At 35.8% G+C, this 20,341-nt stretch overlaps 1 protein-coding gene across 1 annotated transcript in view; it reads right to left on the bottom strand.

Annotated features, from left to right (window-relative positions):
- LOC150078522 (apical endosomal glycoprotein-like) overlaps positions 1 to 20,341 on the bottom strand; it is a 146,338-nt gene that overhangs the window by 105,145 nt on the left and 20,852 nt on the right. Inside the window, exon 3 of the mRNA XM_090384592.1 lies at positions 1,798 to 2,057. Coding sequence (XP_090240718.1) covers positions 1,798 to 2,057 — 260 coding nt within the window. The remainder of the gene's footprint in view (positions 1 to 1,797; positions 2,058 to 20,341) is intronic.

The raw sequence follows: 20,341 nt of genomic DNA, 5'->3' as shown, positions 1-20,341 counted from the left end.
GAGTAGCTCATGGTATCTTGTCAATGATATACAAGAATTTTTCTAGCAGGGATAAGGAGGTGATTATCCCCTTGTATAAGGCAATGGTCAGGACACACCTTGAATACTATATACAGGTCTGGAGGCTTGTATACAGTATATAGAATGAGTACAAAGAAGGGCAACAAGATTAGTGAGTGGAATGAAGGGTTGCTCTTACAAAGAAAGGCTTAAGTTTTGCAGATTACAGTGAAGGCTAGGCACCTGCAAGGTGATCTCATTCAGGTGTATAAAGCCTTGAATGGTTAGAGCATGCTCAATGCTGATGAGATTCTTCCTCTTGCTCAGAATAATCACCTGAGAGGGCATAAATTCAAATTGAGGAAAGACAGTTGTAGGATAGATGTGTGGAAGTTTGCCTTTAGCCAGCGGGTAGCAGGTGGAACAGACTTTCATCTTTTATTGTGGAAGTTGAAAGCCTAAATAACTTTAAGGCTGAGCTGGAAAAGTAACGAACGGAGGGGGTGAAATGGGAGCCTTTTTTTTTGGCTGATGCTGCATAAGCTTGCTTTATTGCATTGTATTCCTCTACTTATGTTAATGCTAATGCTAAAAAGATTCAACTGTTGGAGCCTTGATCCCAGAAGCTCTGCATTAACTTTCAATACATTATGTCTCGAATTAGATCACTTAGTTCATCTTGAGTGATTCTGTGTGACCCACTCAGCGACTCAGGTTCTGGCACAAAAGGATCCTGTGATGTTGACCATCATTCCTCACGATGTCTCCATCTTCATCAGACTCCTAAGTGTACTCTTCTGGAGGGTGTGGTACAGGGACACCATCCCCATGTGCCACTGGTGAGATAGCTGATGGGATATTGGGGTATTCCACAGTCCACTTCCTTTTTTATGACATGCCATGATGAAGAGGAGGCACCATGCAGAAATAACAGTCATTTACATGATTTGAAACTCCCTCCAAATCATTGGGATGGCAGAAGGCATAGAACATCCTTTGTTATTCAACCATCCACGGAGATTTATGGCACATGTTTTGCAGCAATAATGAGGTGCCCAGGGTTTGTCATCCCCTACCTTATAGCCAAAATAATGGTAGTAGGCTGTCTTCACAAGTGGAGTCAATTGGCATCTCTGAGTGGAAAATGTCACATCACCACACACATAACAAAAATTGTTATGTGTGTGGTAATGTGAAAAATTGTTATGTGTGTGGTGAAAAAAAAAAAAAACACATGCCGTATCGGTTCCTGTTTCGGTGTTACTAACCTATCTATTCCCTAGTAGTCACCAATATTCCCCTAAATCATAAGAGTGGCTATATCATGGAACCAAGAGCTAACTAAGAGTTTTAAATGTTATATTTGTTTTTCTCATGCTGAAATTAAGAAGAATTGACTATTTTCAAGCCATTTTTGGCTTGAAACATTTTTGGTGTTGACCAGTCATATTCAGTTCATGCCTACAAGCTTTGTAGACACGATTTCAGAAAAGCCCAGTTATTCTTCAGCAAGCAAACTTTTAGAACACACCATTATTGGCATGCTCATTGGTAATTCTTCATATCTTCAATAGGTAAAAGGAGTTAGTGGTATCAATGATCTCGACCCTCTCTTAGATTTGAACCCTTGACCAAAAATTAACATAATCCAAATAAATTACACACACACCAAACATGAAAAAAGGACAAGCTTTTCTAACAGGTAATTACAATAAAAAAAAACTTCAGTTTGGAATTGCAATAAAAACAAATAATACAAAGCAGCACTTAAAACATTAAACAGAAAAATATTTTTACCTGAAAGTTCTCATTTTCTTCTATTGTAACCTGACCATATTGCCAGTTATTAGCAGAATCACTTCCCACTAACCAAATAGGTTTTTCTTTTTGATCTGCTTTCAGAGTAAGAATACTAAGTGAACCAGTCTGATATCCAGGACGATAATACCAAAACCTTAAGCAATGAGATCCTAAAGATGATGGGTAAACAGAACTCACAAGATTGGCTTCAGATAATGGCATTGCACCTTCAGCTGCCACAGCTTGTAAATAAAACCCTAAGGAAAAAAGTTTTTATCTATGAGATCTTTTTTTTCCTTCTTTGCATACTACATGGTAACAAGTGATGATTTATCTCAGAATATTATCATTGCTACAGCGGTGCAATATTTTTAGGTGTTTAATTTAAATTAAAATGAGCATTATTATTCATCTGGAGACTAACACATATGAACGTTAATTACATATGAATTTGAAATTCTGAAGCCACAAAATAAAGAGATTAAATCAAAACATGAGAAACTCCGCCTATAACATAACACAAACATGACTCCCATTTTTCATCAGTTGAAATGTGTTTTTTCATCACTGAAGATCAACATTTTCGATTTTCTTGTGAACATATGCTGATATTTTCAGTTTAACTTGAATCCACAATATGCATTATCCTGTGATTTCACTGAGAACAATAATAAAGGACTTGTAATGCTGCAAAGTGTTTGAACCAGAAGTTGTCGGTGAATTGTCAGGGAAACGAGGAACATATTGTGTAAAAAGGATAGGTGAAACAGGACCAGGGTGTGTCTGCCAGGGGAAAAGGTTGATGATGTCGTAGAGCAGATATCATCTTTTAAGGGCACAAAAGGTGATATTGTTGTACACATTGGTACTAATGATATTAAGAGTAGGGGACCGGCGTAATTACTAAACAAATACAGGTCACTGTTGAAAAAAAGCTATGAACTAGGGTTGAATTTGAAAGTGTCTGCAATTCTGCCCAGACATTATAGGAGGGACTATATGATGAGAGCCTTCTCGATCAATTCAGCCCTGGAGAGATTGTGCGAGGCTCAAGGGATAGAATTTTTCTCAGCCCGGTCTGTGCTCGTCTTGCTTGTTCCATGAGGACCCCCCCAGCAGGCCTTGCAATCTCCAAAACCATGGTTTTCAGGCTGCTACATTTCCCAGTAAAAACAAATTACTTACACCCCTTGCGTGCACCTGATATTAATCCATAAGCTGTACTAGGGCTATGTCATAATGACAGATAGGACAATCACACACAACAGACCAGACATAACCCTTGTGGACAAGAAGGAAGAGGCTACCTATCTGATTGACATAGCGGTACCCAACACTGGCAACCTGCAGAAAACCCACGGGGAAAAAATCAGGAAGTAAACAAACATAAGGCAGGAGATCAGATAGATGTGGCGTATGCAAAAAGTAATGACCATCCCAATCGTCATGTCAACCACAGGTATGGTGACAAATACCCTACATAACAGCCTAGCAGCAATAGGTCTCCCAGAAAGGTGATTAGCAACTCCAGAAAGTCACAATCTTGAACCTGTAGGATAGTCAGAGAGTTCCTTGACCAAGAGTAACACCAGACATAATAACAACCACCCCCATGTACTTGGTAGCAATACTTGTCATAAGGTGGAACACCCAATCAGGGAGAAATAATACAAGGATAATAATAATAATACAATACAATTTATTAAGAGAATTCGTTTACAATAAATGAACTTGTTAAGAAAAGTAAATTTCTTGACAACAAGTTGTAGTTCTTCCTTTACAAGTTTTGTACAAATTTGTTATCTTACAGAAAAGACTATGAAGTCAATACACATAGTACATTCCACACTGTAAACACAGGTAGTTTATCTGCATATCAATTCTAATCTACTGTGTCATTGAGTATCAAGAATTTTCTTATTAGGAATTTTAATTTGGAGATGGGATAACTTCTCCTGAGCCTGAAATCAATGCTAGCCAACAAGTTGTTTATTACATTCATTGTGTGCCTATCTCCAAATCTATTTAGTATCCTAGGGTGAGGCAAAGTAATTGCTTTTGGGTTCCTTAAATTATGTGAGACATTTCTTTGCAGATTCGACTCTTCAAAAATAGTGTTAAGATTTTTTAAGAATAGATTTAACTTCAGTTTTTGAACTGGATACAATATTTTATGTTTCAACAAAAATTGCCTTCTCTTATTCAGGTCATTCCAAGAGTTTGTCCCCATTAAAAGTTTCAGAATCCTATTCATTAAGTTGTCTATTGCCCTTATTTCTGTTTTATTTGCTCGTGCCCATATATTTACTAAATAATTGAGTTGGGAGTCCGCTAATGCATAATATAAGGTTACTTTTGTTCTAAGATTTAACTTATTCTTAATGTAGTAGAAAAAGTACACATAAAATCTCATTTTTTTGTACAAATTTGTTATATGCATTATCCAACTTAGACTGTAGTCGATCCATAACCCAAGGTAACAATGAGTTGAGACTTCTTCCACAGTTAGACATTCGCAATTCTGGAAATTCTGTTCATGTAGGCAATCATGTTTGTGCAATTTGATAGAGGGTTGAATGTCCAAGGTTTGATGAGGAGGCCTTATTACCAAAATAGTTTTTTCAAAGCTGAGTGCTAATTTATTATCATGCAGCCAAGATTGTAAATGTATTGCATCCTGTTGTAAATCATTCGCCATTTTTGTTAGGTCCTTTCCTATTGTATATAAGATTATATCATCTGCATAAATTTTTATAAAGGAGTTCTTAATTACTTCGAATATGTCATTTATATAGATGTTGAACATGATTGGCCCAGCATGAGTGCCCTGAGGTACTCCTCTCTTTACATTATAAGATTTCCCCTTTGTATTTTCTACTTCTACTGTTATTTTTCTCTTGGTTAAATAATTTGCTAGTAGTTGATTGAGTCTTCCCCGTATACCATATTTCAGTAATTTCTGTTGCAATATTGGGATATCAATTAGGTCATATGCTTTGGTCAAATCTATAAATAAAATCAATATGAAGTTATTGTTGTTTAAATGTAAATTTAGAGATTCTATTAAGTTCTCTAATAATGTCTGTGTGCTCTTGCCCTTCTGATATGAGAATAGAGAGTTGTTTAACAGTCCATATTGATGTAAATATTTGCTTATATGGGAAAAAATATAATTTTCTATTATCTTATTTAAAACTGACTGTATTGTTATTGGTCTGTAGTTGAAAAAGTCATCTGGTGGTCCCTTTTTATATATAGGAATTATCTTAAATGACAGTAAGTTTGTAGGATAGCTTCCCGACTCTAACATCCGTGCTATTAGCTCTACCAAGAGAACAGAGAACTGTTCTTTGTTTCTCTTTACCTCCATTACTGTAATACAGTCCAGTCCGTAAGATTTCTTGTTCTTTAATTGTTCTATAATTTTAAGAATCTCAGTATAATGTGGAGCTAAGACTACACAAGAGTTCATTATCTGAGAAAGCCTATCTTGTTGAGTAAAGGAATTTTGGCAATAATGTATTAAATATCTGTTGAGATCTAATACAGCTTTGGAAAACCTATTTGCAGCCTCATATTGTTTGTTTGCACCAGAAATCTGTTCTACTAGTGTTTTAATTTGGTTTCCCCTTGACTTTTTCTTCCTTGTACTTAACATGTTATTTATAATGCTCCATTTATCCTTCTGTGTTATCTGCTTATCCATGAAAAGATGATTGTAATAAGTGTTTTTTTGCTTTTTTATCATACCTGTCACTTTATTTCTGAGTGTTTTATAATTGTGATAATGTTCTTTCTTTGATGGACAATTTCTATACTGCCTGTAATATTTATCCCTTTGTACCATTAGTTCTTCTATTTCTTTAGTCATCCAAGGTTTCCTAAGCTTAATCCTGCTACTCCCAGTGTTTGTGTTGTTGGCTGTGTGATTAACTTTTCTCTCGGTATTAAACCTCGAATTGTTTATAATTTGTATTATCTTATTTGAAAAAACATTTACATTTGTTGTGTATGATGCTTGCTCTTGTATTAACAAGTTTCCTATGTTCTGTTTCAGTTTCCCTGTTGATAAATAATTTTTCTTCATAGCATTTGTTAATTTTTTTCTTCACATGGGTGTTGTTTTGAATAATAATAATAATAATATATTATGTATTTTGCAGGTTTTTAACTTCTAATGCAATAGATTAGCATTAGTAGAGGCATACGATGCAAGAAAGCAAGCTTATGCAGCATCAGCCAAAAAAAAAAAAAAAAAAAAATGCTCCCATTTCACCCTTCATTCGTTCCAAATACCTGTCCAGCTCAGCCTTAAATTTATTTAGGCTATCAACTCCCACAACAAAAGATGGAAGTCTGTTCAACTACCCGCTGGCTAAAGGCGAATTTCTGCACATCTATTCTACCAATGTCTTTCCTCAATTTGAATCTATGCACCCTCAGGTTCTTAATCTGAGCAAGGGGAAGAATCCCATCAGCATTCAGCTTGCTCAACCCATTCAAGGCCTTATACACCTCAATCAGATCACCTCACATGTGCCTACACTCCAGGTGCTGCAATTTGCAGAACTTTGGTAAGAACACACCTTTGTTCCCCTCACCAATCTTGTTGCCCCTCTTTGTACTCATTCTAGTAACTCTACTCTCCAGACCTGTACACAGTACTCTAAGTGTGGCCTGACCATTGCTTATAATGGGATAATCACATCCCTGTCCTTGCTAGCAAAATTCCTATATATCATTGACAAGACTCCATGACCTGCCCTGGCAGACCATTTGCATTGCTCAGTGAACTTCATATTTGACTTCACAATTTCCCCCAGGTCTTTTTCAGTTTCAACTTCCCTGAGTGTAGTACCACACAGTCGGTACGTTTTTTTTTTGGGTTATTGCTCCCCATATGCAGTACTTTGCATTTGTTAATGTTAAACTTCAGATGCCACTTCTAAGCCCATTTGCTCAACTTATCTAGATCCAGTTGGAGTAGCATACTGTCTTTATTGTCATTAACAACCAAGCCAACCTTTGTATCATCTGCAAACTTGGACTTTAAACCTGATATACCTTCATCAATATCATTGATGGTAAATATACAAAAACATCAATGGGCCCAACACTGAACCCTGGGGAACTCCATTAATAACATTTGTCCACGAAAAGCAGTGTTGATTGATTACCACTCTCTGTCCTCTCCCACTCAACCATCCCTTTATCCATTGTAACAAACTACCCTTAATGCCATACCTCTCCAATTTATACAGCAGTCTTCCTTTAACAAACCATGCTGTCTTAACTATTACTGCAGTCTTGTCTGGATGAACCTGCAATGCTTCTTTAACCAGTGACTCCATTATTTTTCCCAGAACACAAGTTAAAACTAACAGGTCTATAGTTACTTGTGTTACCTTTTGAACCCCCTTTCTGAACTGGTGATACATTTGCACACCTCCAATCCACGGGGGATCTCCCCTGAGTCCAAGGAAGCTCTCATAATTATGGCTAAGGGTTTGCTTACTTCCTTTGCTGACTTCTTTAATATAACTGGATAAGACCCTGTCCACCCCAGGTACCTTCCTTATGGTTAACTTCAGCAATTTCTCCTCTACTTTGCTCTCAGTTATTACAAAATCAGTTAGCTCCTAGTTAGAGTTTGATTAACTTCTGGCATTCCCCTCATTGAATAACTCCTTATGTGTGAATGTAGATGCAAAATACTCATTCAGTTTATCAGCTACCTGAGCACGATCATCAATAGTCAACCCATCTATATTAAGTGGTCTAATCTGATTCATCCCTTTCCTTCTAGAGTTTACATAAGTAAAGAACATGTTACTATTCAAGGATGATACAATCTTTCAGTTTACAAATAGCAATAAAGATTAATAAAAGAACTTAAAGTTTATTAAAATTTTGAAAATAAATCTTTAATATCATGAAAGATTTATTTTAAACAAAAATAAATGTGTGCAATGAGAAATCTGACAGTTTGGAAATATGAGCAAAAACACTGACATTGCCTTATTAAATTTAATAAATTCAGTTCAATTACAAAAGACCATTGAGAGACAAGTGTAGAAACAGTATATTAGGAATGTTAGAAGGTTAATGGATGATGAACTGAATAGTAGTATGATACATTCAAATTATGTGGGGGAGGACTAAATGCTGGGAGGTCCAAGGCTGAACTATTAGGTTTACTTATCATGGCATGGCATGACTATTAGTCTGTGACTGAAATTTGCTCTTAACCTCAGAAACAGTAGTAACCTGGCTGGCTGTCCCAATTCACCTACTAGTGAGGACTTTAAAAAAAAAAAAACTCCTGGTTTATCAGAAAATTTTTCTGTTTCTTGTTTTTTCCAGTAAACCTTGTTTCTTTTTTTTATTGTCTGATCTGGCTCAAAAATCAGATTTCACCATTGGATATGACAGGATTATTACATATATAAATGTTGTAAAAATATCCTTTATTAACTTTTTAATATTTTATTTTAAACATTTATTTTATTGCATTACATTAATTATTTTATTTTATTTTTTTTATTGCAATATATTACATTAAACTTTGAAAGAGTGGCATCTGAAAGAATGACTCATTTGAATTAATGACATTTTTCAGAATCCACCACACACCATGTACCACCGACATGCAGCAACTGATAACAACAACTCACCACTCATTGTTTATGAATGTTGCATGTGTTAATTAAGTGAACCCTACTGTAAGGATAGCACAACCCTTGATAATCTCATATGCTTCACTTTTTAACGTATTATGTAGTTCAAGTTGTTTACCCCTAAATGATGGCTTCACTTGATATACTCTCATTCTACAAAGAAATCTAAACTAAAATTAAATCTTAGTGATAAACTAATGATTAAAAATAACATTTGATCATCAATATTCTATGGTATTAAACATTCAAAGAAAAAAATTGTTAGAATTTACATCTTTTGTACCTAACAATACAAATGCGAATAGAAAAAAAGTCTTCATAATTTTAGATTAGAAAAACTTGGGAACAAGTGGTTTTATTAAAACAATCACAAGGTGTATCTATTTCTGGACCAGTTATTGTTGCCAAAGCAAAAGATTTTAAAGAACAAATGGAAATAAAAACCAAATGTACATTTTTTGATGGATGATTAAATAATTTTAAGAGTTGTCACAGAATTAGGAAATTGAATATTGCTGGTGAAAAATGGTAGCGTGACACCTGGAAGAATGACTCATTGACTCACAAATCAACAGTGTTGCATTTTTAGCAGCTTGTTAAAAGGACAATAATCTTACAGCTGATCAAATTTACAATGTGGATGAGACAGGGCTGTATTGGAAGTGTTTTCCTACAAAAACTTTGGCTGATAGAACTGAGAAAAGTTCTGATGGTTTCAAGCAGATTGAGCAATGACTGTTTTTGTATATGCTAATGCTTCAGGCCAATCCAACTTAAGCTTATAGTAGTTGGCAAATTTACTCATTCTTTTTTTAGCATAGAAGGGAATTAGATATTTCCCAGTTGTTTATAAATCACAGAAAAAAATGCATGGATGGATGGATAGGGAAGTATTTTGTGATTGATTCACTCAGAATTTTGTTCCATCAGTTAGAGAGAACTTCTAAAATATGGGAAAAAGTAAAACACTAAGTGTTTTACTTGTGTACAAACACTAAGTGTATACCTTGGATAACTGGACAGTTTATCCATTGAACCACAATTAATAATAATAAAATTTTTTATTCATAAATTTTTTACAAGGCATCCAGAGGTATCTAACAATCTAAAATTAATATCTCATTGTGGAAATATCTTTTGCTGCTATTTGCCACATAAGTAAATAGCTCTTATACAGCCAGTGGAATTATACAGAATCTGAAATGTTATTACTGAAAGGATTTTATGTAAAAAAATATAAAAGAAGATATACATATTCTCAGCTTTAAACAGAATTTTTCAGCTAAGAGATGCTCTGTTTACATTAGCAATTGCATGGACTACAGTAAAACTGCTAACTGTGAAGAGAGCTTGGTGGAAGTTGTGTGACTAAATGTGAAGTTTCCCAATTTACCACATGACAGTGAAGAGTTTGCAGTTTTAGATATAAAGTCAAGGCAACAAGATGTTGCTAAACTGTTGCAAACAGTGCAGTCAATCAACAGCCAATGATAATCCCATAAAAATTCTGAATGCTGATGACACTGAAAAGTGGATAACTGTTCTGAAGAAGCAGAAATAACACAGTCTATCTCAGACCAGCAAATCATCAACAATGTTATTAATCCTGTCAATGGAGATAATGATTCAGATAGTTCCTCTGATAAAGATAAAAATTTTCAGAAAAGGAAGATATCTTAAGCTGTTGCTATAGAAGTTATGGAAACTACTATTATTTATAGAACAAAATCCAAGCTTTAGTGCACAAGAAGTTATGCATGCACACATGCTCAGAACACAAAAAACAAGCATACTCCAAACAATGCAATATAAAATAGTTTTAACAAAAAAAAAAAAAAAAAAAAAAAAAAAAAATGTTAATGCTAATTCTGAGGAAAGTATTGCATCATATTCTGGAATTGAGCATGATTATTAGACTATTAAATGATTATTAGACATGATTATTAACATGATTATTATTAAGATTATTAACATGATTATTAGACATGATTATTAAGAATATTAAACTGTTTTCATATGATTTAGACATATTATAGTGAGAAATATATCTTTAATAATAAGTGCAGTACTTTGTGCCATTTTTTTCCAAATGCATATGTTTTATAAAGAAGTATGTAACAAGTAAAGGTCTCCATAGCCAAGTGGTCAGGAGTGGGAGTGCAGTGCATATATGCTCTTTGAGTAGACCTGGGTTCAAGCCCTGACTGCTAAATACGGTCGATCTGCCAACCCGCACTAGACCAGAATGGCAGATTATGGTCCATTTCCCTCAACATGAATTGTTAAGGAGGCTTCCATCCTGCAGTGGATTGATAATGGTTGCAGTTTACCTTTTTTTTTTTTTTTTTTTTTTATATATATAATAATATATATTTCATGTGAACATATTCACTTCAGATATTCTTAAAACAGTTATATCCTTTTTGATTACGTACCTTTTGTAAATATAAAATAACAGAAAATTTGAAAAAACAGCACTATTCAAGTCCAATGGTCCACTCATTTAGATGTTTGGTACTGTTATAGTTCTGATAAGCTTTTCTCACATAAATAGGTTTTAGGTTGCTGTTATTACAAAAATCAAATTTAATCATTGTGTACAATAGGATTATTGCAAATAACTGTTTTAAAAATATCCTTGCAGTTTAGGAAAGTTCGGCCAGCAAAATATGTTTTTACTATTATTTTTTTTGAAAAAAATTGTCTTTAAAATATTTCTTAGTGCTGTTTATTTTATTTACCATAAAGTAATGTCTTTCCTCAGTGGTACTTCCCAATGATAGTGACATCTGTGCTTGTTAGTCCAAGTTTTTGTTAATTGATAATCAGTCTTTTCCACAAATACAGCCACTCCTCGTCTTACGTCAACTTACAGAAATTCAAGGGCGCCTCCATAGCCAGGTGGGCAGGAGCAGCAGTGCGTAGCACATGCTTGTTGATTAGACTGAGTTTCGAGCCCGTGACCACCAAATATGGAGGATGCGGAAAGGTCAGGGAATGACCACTGCATATCCCCAGAGCAATATGGCCTTAGTTGCTAATGCTCCTAAAAACCAAATAACAACAACAGAAATTCAATTTTATAACCCTGGGGGGTTCACATCTGGTGAGTACGGGCTTGCCAAACCCAGAGTCCTGAGCTTGATATCATCATTCTTCCCTCGCTTGGTGATTCCTTTCTACTTCTGACTCTTGTTTTTTTTCTCTCTCTTTCTCAGGGTAATTCAGAAATTTTTTTTTTTTTTTTGGCTGATGCAGCATAATCCTCAGGCTTCCTTGCACCATATGGCTAGTAATAATAATAAATAATAATGTAAGTTTTTGCCAGCCAGTGCAAACTTAAAAAAATCGTGGGAACAACTTAGCATTCCATGGGAATAAATGGAGGTATCATGAAAATATTGTCATGTGAACCCAATAACACATTTTTTTTTTTTTTTTTCTGTTTTTTTTGGTAATTCGTTCCAAGACCTTGGAAATAGAAATCTTCGCTGTACTATTAAGCTATTTATCTCTCTAAAAGGTCATTTTTATAATGGAAATTGCACGACACTTTCATCGTTATCATATGTTCCATTATAAGACTCAATTTTGAAAGCCTTTGTGATAATTTTCTAAAACACATTTCTAGACATCACTACCATAAAACAATAAAAACAATTTGCACTTTCCAGTTTATTGGGATTTTTTGTTACCACAATCTATTATAAACGGGTAGTAAACGTGATCTTATTGCATTTGCGATAATACTGTAACTGGAATTCTGTAGGTTTTTACGTTACATTACCACCAACCAACTACCCGCTGGCTAAAGGCAAATTTCCGCACATCTATCCTACATCTGTCTTTCCTTAATTTGAATTTATGCCCTCTCAGGTGATTATTCTGAGCAAGAGGAAGAATCCCATCAGCATTGAGCATGCTCAAACCATTCAAGGCTTTATACACTTCTATCAGATCACCTCATCGGTGCCTAGTCTCCAGACACTGTAATTTGCAAAACTTAAGCCTTTCTTCGTAAGAGCAACTCTTTGTTCCATTCACTAACCTTGTTGCCTTTCTCTGTACTCGTTTCAGCAGCTCTACATCCTTCTTGAAATGAGGCCTCCAGACCTGTATACAGTACTCAAGATGTGGCCTGACCATTGCCTTCTACAAGGGAATAATCACCTCCTTATCCCTGATAGAAAAATTCCTGTATATCATTGACAAGACACCATGAGCTACTCTTCCAGCCCGTCTGCACTGCTCAGAGAATTTGATATGTGCCTGCACAATTACCCCCCAGGTCCTTTTCATTCTCTACCACTGTCAGTGTAGTACCACAGAGTTGATACATTGCTCTGGGGTTGCTGTTTCCCATATGTAGTACTTTTCATTTGTCAATGTTACACTTCATTTGCCACCTCTCAGCCCATCTACTCAACCTTTCCAGATTATGTTGCAGCAGCATAGCGTCAGTAGTATCCTTAACAACTCTGCCAACCTTTGTATCATCTGCAAACTTGGACATTAAGCTTGATATACCATCATCAATATTATTTATAAATACAGAAAACAATAATGGATCCAACACTGAACCCTGAGGGACTCCACTAATAACATTAGTCCACGATGAGCAGTGTCCATTGATTACCACTCTCTGTCTTCTCCCCTTCATCCACCCCTTTATTCATAGCTGCAATTTGCCTCCAATGCCACACTGCTCCAATTTGTGCAGCAGTCTTCCATGTGCAACAGTATCAAAAGCCTTTGTAAGATCCGAGTATATAATATCAAAATTATTCCCTGCATCCAGTTGTTTTGTGACTGCATCATAGTATCCAATCAAATTGGTCAGGCAAGACTTCCCCTTAACAAAACTGCTCGGTTTTCAGTTATAGCTCGGATATGCTATATCCGAGCTATAACTGAAGTCTTGTCTAGATGATCCTGCAGTGCTTCTTTAACCAGTGCCTCCATTAATTTTCCTGGAACAGAAGTTAAACTCACAGGTCTATAATTACTTGTGTCAGCCTTTGATCCTCCTTTGTGAATTGTGGTCACATTTGCACTCAAACACTTTGCAAACAAACACTCAGTGAATTTTAACTTGTTATTAGAAAACTTAATGCTGATACAAAAGGTCTAATAGAAGGACTGTGTCATAAAAAAATATAGGATGACAAGTTTGATTCTGTTATATATAACATATGAAAAATTTTACCTTTAGAATAGCTAGAAAAGTCATGTTTCTCCTCAAAAGTAGCCTGAGTTTGATAAAAGCTTTCTCAGATTCACTCATTACACGATATGCTACAGACCATGAAGGGTAAGACAAGAGCCTCTACATGCACATGGAATGGGAAAGAAGTGTGAATATTTTATAATGATAAAGTCAATTCACCCCTTATTGAGTGGAGCAAGCAGGAGGGAAAACCACCATGGAGAAAAAAACTTTTAATATTCTACACCTGATCATCATCCACAAACTAAACTCATACTCAGCCTTTGCTCTTAACCTTTCCCACAGAAAAGGTTAAGCTAGCAAAGGCTGAGTATGAGAAATCACTGGCTAAGAGATTTCTCATACTCAAGAAGATTTATGAGTGAGAGAGAGAGAGAGAGAGAGAGAGAGAGAGAGAGAGCACGACAGAAAAAGAACTGGCATACATCCATTATATGATCATTTACATGGTGTTTCGAAATTATGTATACACACTTTAAAAATTTATATTTAATGAACAATATGCACCAATTTAATTTTCTTACTCTTTTTTTTTTTTTTTTTTTTTTTGGCTGATGCTGCATAAGCTTGCTGTCTTGCATTGTATGCCTCTACATTTATTTATTTTACACTAATTATTTTACACTAATTTAATTTTTGTTTTATTTTACAGATACCTCTAAAATGATGGAGAGTACCCAACTACGTTTTGAAGAAAGAAAGGCAATTATAAAATGGTATTGGAAATATGAAAATGTCAATGAAGTCCAGTGAAGACCTTATCTCTGCTAGCAAAGTTTGGACAAAACTCCATGAGCTGTCTTGGCAGCATGTCTGCTCTGCTCGAGAATTTCATAGCTGACTTGATAATTATCCTTCCCCCCACACCCTAGGTCTTTTTCAATTTTCCATTACCCTGAGCAGAGTACCACACAGTTGATAAGTTACTCTGGGATTATTGCTACCTACATGAATTGCATTTGTCAATGTAAAATTTCACCCGCCATTTCACAGCCCATTGACCCTATTTTCCTAGATCTTGTTGCAGCAGCTCACCCTGATTTCTGTCATTAACCATCCTGCCAGTGTTTGCAACATTGGCAAATAACCACTCTCTGTCTTCTTCCACTTAACCATCCCTTTATCCCCAGTAGTAACAGGCCTTTAATGCCACAATGCTCCTGTTTATACATCAGCCTTTTATGGCCAATGGTATTAAAACTTTCCTGAAATCCAAGTACAGCCACTCCCCAACTTATGTAAGTGTTGCATTCTGTGGAACTTAATAGCTTCATAAATGCTTATGCTGCACTCGCAAATTGTATTGAATTTGATTGAAGCAAAAAATAAATGTTCGACGAACATGTAAATAGAATTATTTATTCAAATTTTTTATCTCATGCGCAGGAAAAATTACAAAAGTGTACAAAATTACAAAAATTTTAAAATTATGAAATTACAGAAAGAGAGAGGAGACAGGCATAACATCAGAAAGTTTTACCTTTCGAGCACCAGAATTAACTCTCCAGCTGATAACCATGCCGCTGCAAAAGCTGAGGGCTGTGGAGATTTAGAAGAGGTTTTTTCCAACACATGACAAAATTTCTCTGCAGCTGCAGAATCGGCACTGGCGACTTCACTGCATAATGTTTTGTAAACCAATGCGATGCTTGAACCTATTAAACCACCCATTTCTTGCCAAGAATTTGGCCAGGGATTCACAGTACTTATCCTTAATATCTTCATAAATACTTCTTGCTTTTGCTTTTGTGGCCATTGTACTCAGGGGGCACTTGCTTCTGAATCTGATTTACCATCCATATTATTAATAGCTTTTTGATCTTCGATATAGCACCTGAACACTGTTTTTTGATCACCATTTTTCTTAAATGCGTTGATCCTTTAACATGTTCTTTTATACATGCACTTTCCCTTAAAATAATATTAAAATATTCACTGTTGAAGCAGCGAGACCTAATTCTGTGCAATAGATGACAAACTTTGTCCTGCTTCGTAATTCTTAATTAATCATCTTCATTTCTAAATCAATTTTTTGTTTTGTTTCTTAGCACTGCCAGTACTTGCATTTTCTGTTGGTCCCTTTCCCTTCACGATTGTAATAAGTAAATAGGAATGACGAGAAGATTCTGAAAATTTATTTATGTTTTTTATATGATTGAAGATTTCAGTGAAGGGGAACTCATTTCACTATAATACATGAGCAGCCGTGTTAGTGAGAAAAATATTATCAGGAAACAGAGGTGCATAAACACTAGTGTGCACACTAATTATTATTAGCATAGTATATTTGATAACAAATTTGATGAGGCTTCTGTACGTGCATCATGAGCAAACGCTTCAGAGTTGGCATTCCATGCTGTGAATGAGGACATTCCTTTCTTTTTAATGAAGCCAAAATAATTAATATTCAGCACAATTATAGTAAAATATTTACTGCTGAAACACTTGAAATGAAACTCTGTAAAAACTCAATATTTGTAGACATTTTTTAATATCGGATGACATAAAAATGCATCCTGCATGTATTTTTTAAATGCACGCGTGATGAGGACTAAACTTCTTTTAAATACTTACGCATCGACACATTTTTTTAGTTTCATTCCATCCTGTGAACACGAAGTATCAAAAGGTTTCCATCTAATTTAAGGAGGAAGAAATCTGTCTTCATGTATTTCTTATTTAGTTGTTTTTTTCTACTACAAGTAATTTGACATAATGTTTTCCTATACTGATGATTGCGTCATGGTTGACACAGTTTTGTAGTTGGGTTGGGACCTCAACGGTGATTCCGGGTTATTAAATCATTGTCGTAGCTATCGTTATGGAACACATTAAAATGTAGTTTATTAAATTCATTGTATTTTAATTAATTTACGTGATGGACTAGGAGAGTTGAATAAGAAACCTTCTTATAAAAAGATCAAGGTAATCGTTGTATTATTTACTAAAAGTAACAAAGAATAGAGAAAATATTGAGCAGATAATAGCTCTTATTATACTAAAAATATCAATTAAGAGATACAGTTCAAGGATTAGCTCTAAACGGACAACAGATGAAGTGAATGGATAACATATGAAGCAGGGACAAAGAAGAAAAATACACTTGGAATGCATATAAATTATCAGGAAATATAGAAAGCTACAGTAAGTATAAACTAGTCTGCAACAAGCCACAAAGGGATGGGGAGTTACACAAGATAACAGCAGATTACAAGAAGTCTCTGGCAAAGAATAAGTAACAAAGATTTCTTTCTTTACTTATGTAAACACTAGAAGGTAAGCAATGAATAACACTGGTCAACTATGAATGGTATAAGTGTTGATGATATAAGGTATAATGGTATAACATTTGAATGGTATAAATGCTGATGAGTCTGTTCATGTTACTAACAAAACTGAACAGATATTTTGGATCTTTGTTCATGCATGAGGAATGGTGATGGGGTTGCCAGAATTATCTCAAATTCTAATATGGTGCTAACTGATTTTGCGATAACCGAGAGGAAGGTGGAAAAGAAATTCTTATAGCTAAATGCAAATAAGAAACTTGGGATAGTTGGGATCTATCCAGTTATATTATGAGGGGCAACAAAAAAGGTAAACAAACCTTTAGCCATAATTATGATCAAAGCCTTGATTTCAGGGAAGGCTACTATGAATTAGAGATGTGCAAATGCATCCCCCAATTCACAAAGGAGAATCAAAAGCTGAAGTGAGTAATGAATCACTTCAGCTGAATTGAAAGTCTCAATTCAGGAAGGAATGTGAATCTGCTGGAACAGGTACAGTATTATTAGATTTCAGAGAGGTTTCAGTTCTGCAAATTGCTGCATCTGGAAATTAGGTACCTGACATCTGATTGAGGTGTTTAAAGCTATAAATGTATTGAGTAAACCAAATGTTAATGGCATTCTTACTCTTATTCAGAGAACACATTGATGAATTTCGGGTATTGCTTTTGGGATATCAGAAACGTGGTGTCACAGAATGTGTACAGAAGGATAGACAGGATAGGAAGGGAGGAGGGGTTATGCTATTAATTTAGAAACACTTAAAATTCAAGGCAGTGAAGGAAGAAGACATCAATGGACAGTGCAGTGTCGAGTCAGTTTGGTACGACATAAGCATTGGGAGATCAAAATTCAGAGTAAGAATGTGTTATAGGCCTAATGACTCTGATGAGTATAATAAGAAACTGTGCAGGGAAATAGAGTGGGCTAGTAAATCAGAGAGTCTTATAATGGGGGATTTTAATTTCCCAGATATTGACTGGAATTTGTGGGTTGGTCACTCACACGCTAGCAAGACTTTTGTGGATTTATTGGATGATTGTTTTCTACATCAGCATGTTCGGGAGGCAACTAGAGGGAGTAATACTCTTGATCTGATTATCAGTAGTGATTCTTCGTGCATTAAGAATCTGCAGATAAAGGAACCACTAGGTGGCACTGATCACAGTGTGCTGAAATGGGATTTACTCAAAGAGGTAACTGCCATCAGGGGTAAAGGGAAGGGTTTTTGCTTTAGTAAAGGCGACTACGGCAGTCTGAGACAGTATTTAAATTCTATAAGGTGGGACCCACTGATGGTGTTACCAACAACAACAAATTCAAAATGGGAAGCATTCAAAGAATTTACCTTGGAGGCTACTAGGCTTTACATGCCAACTAAGAAATATTGTTCAGGGTTTAGGCCTAAATGGATGTCAGATGAACTAATGAGACATATGGCAGAGAAGAAAAATGCATGGGATACATATAAATTAATGAGTGACATGGAAGCCTATGACAGATATAAGCTGGTCTGTAACCAAGCCACAAAGGAGATTAGGCAGGCAAAGGCAGATTATGAGAAATCTTTGGCAAAGGATGCAAAGAAAAACAATAAAGAGTTCTTTAGCTATGTAAACTGTAGAAGGAAGGGGATGAATCAGATTGGTCCACTGGATATTGATGGTTCAACTGTTGATGATCCTGCTCAAGTGTTTAACAAACTAAATGAGTATTTTGCATCTACATTCACGCATGAGGAGTTATTCAGGAAGGGAAATGCCAGATGTGAATTAAACTCTGGCAGTGAACTAGATGATTTTATAATAACTGAGAGGAAAGTGGAGAAGAAATTGTTGAAGATAAACATAAAAAAGGCACCCGGGGTGGATGGGATCTATATAGTTATATTAAAGGAGGCAGCAAAGGACGTAAGCAAACCCATAGCCATAATTATGAGAGCTTCATTGAACTCAGGGGAGATACCCATGGACTGGAGATGTGCAAATGTGACCCACAATTCACAAAGGAGGATCAAAGGGCGACAAGTAATTATAGACCTGTTAGTTTAACTTCTGTTCCAGGAAAATTAATGGAGGCACTGGTTAAAGAAGCACTGCAGGATCATCTAGACAAGAATTCAGTTATAGTTCAGACACAGCATGGTTTTGTTAAGCGAAGGTCTTGCCTGACCAATTTGATTGGATACTATGATGTAGTCACAAAAGAACTGGATGCAGGGAATAATTTTGATATTATATATTTGCATCTTAGAAAGGCTTTTGATACTGTTGCACATGGAAGACTGCTGCACAAATTGGAGCAGTTTGGCATTCGTGGCAAATTGCCGCTACGGATAAAGGGATGGTTGAGTGGCAGAAGACAGAGAGTGGTAATCAATGGTCACTGCTCAACGTGGACTAATGTTATTAGTGGAGTTCCTCAGGATTCAGTGTTGGGTCCATTGTTGTTTTCTGTATTTATAAATGATATTGATGATGGTATATCAAGCTTAATGTCCAAGCTTGCAGACGATACAAAGGTTGGCAGGGTTGTTAAGGACACTATGAAGTTATGCTGCTGTAACAGGATCTGGAAAGGTTGAGCAGATGGGTTGAGAGGTGGCAAATGAAGTTTAACATTGACAAATGTAAAGTACTACATATGGGAAACAGTAACCCCAGAGCAATGTATCAACTCTGTGGTACTACACTGAAAGTGGTAGAGAATGAAAAGGACCTGGGGGTAATTGTGCAGGCAGATATGAAGTTCTCTGAGCAGTGTCGACAAGCTGCAAGAGTAGCTCATCGTGTCTTGTCAATGATATATAGGAATTTTTCTAGAAGGGATAAGGAGCTGATTATTCCCTTGTATAAGGCACACCTTGAGTCCTGTATACAGGTCTGGAGGCGTCATTTCAAGAAGGATGTAGAGCTGCTGGAACGAGTACAGAGAAGGGCAACAAGATTAGTGAATAGAACAAAAGGTTGCTCTTACAAAGAAAGGCTTAAGTTTTGCAAATTACAGTGTCTGGAGACTAGGCACCAGCAAGGTGATCTGATAGAGGTGTATAAGGCCTTGAATTGTATGAGCATGCCAATGCCGATGGGATTCTTCCTCTTGCTCAGAATAATCACCTGAGAGGGCATAAATTCAAATTGAGGAAAGAGAGATGTAGGATAGATGCGCGGAAATTTGCCTTTAGCCAGCGGGTAGTTGGCTGGTGGAACAAACTTCCATCAAGTGTTGTAGAAGTTGATAGCCTAAACAAATTTAAGGCTCAGCTGGACAGGTATTTCGAACAAACGGAGGGGTGAAATTGGAGTGGGTTTTTTTTTTTTTTTTTGGCTGATTCTGAATAAGCTTGC

This window comes from Mastigoproctus giganteus, chromosome 11, assembly GCF_048544385.1.
Source record: "Mastigoproctus giganteus isolate SK-2022 chromosome 11, ASM4854438v1, whole genome shotgun sequence".
In the NCBI taxonomy this organism is placed as follows: domain Eukaryota; kingdom Metazoa; phylum Arthropoda; class Arachnida; order Uropygi; family Thelyphonidae; genus Mastigoproctus; species Mastigoproctus giganteus.
This window is presented reverse-complemented; position numbering and strand designations above follow the sequence as displayed.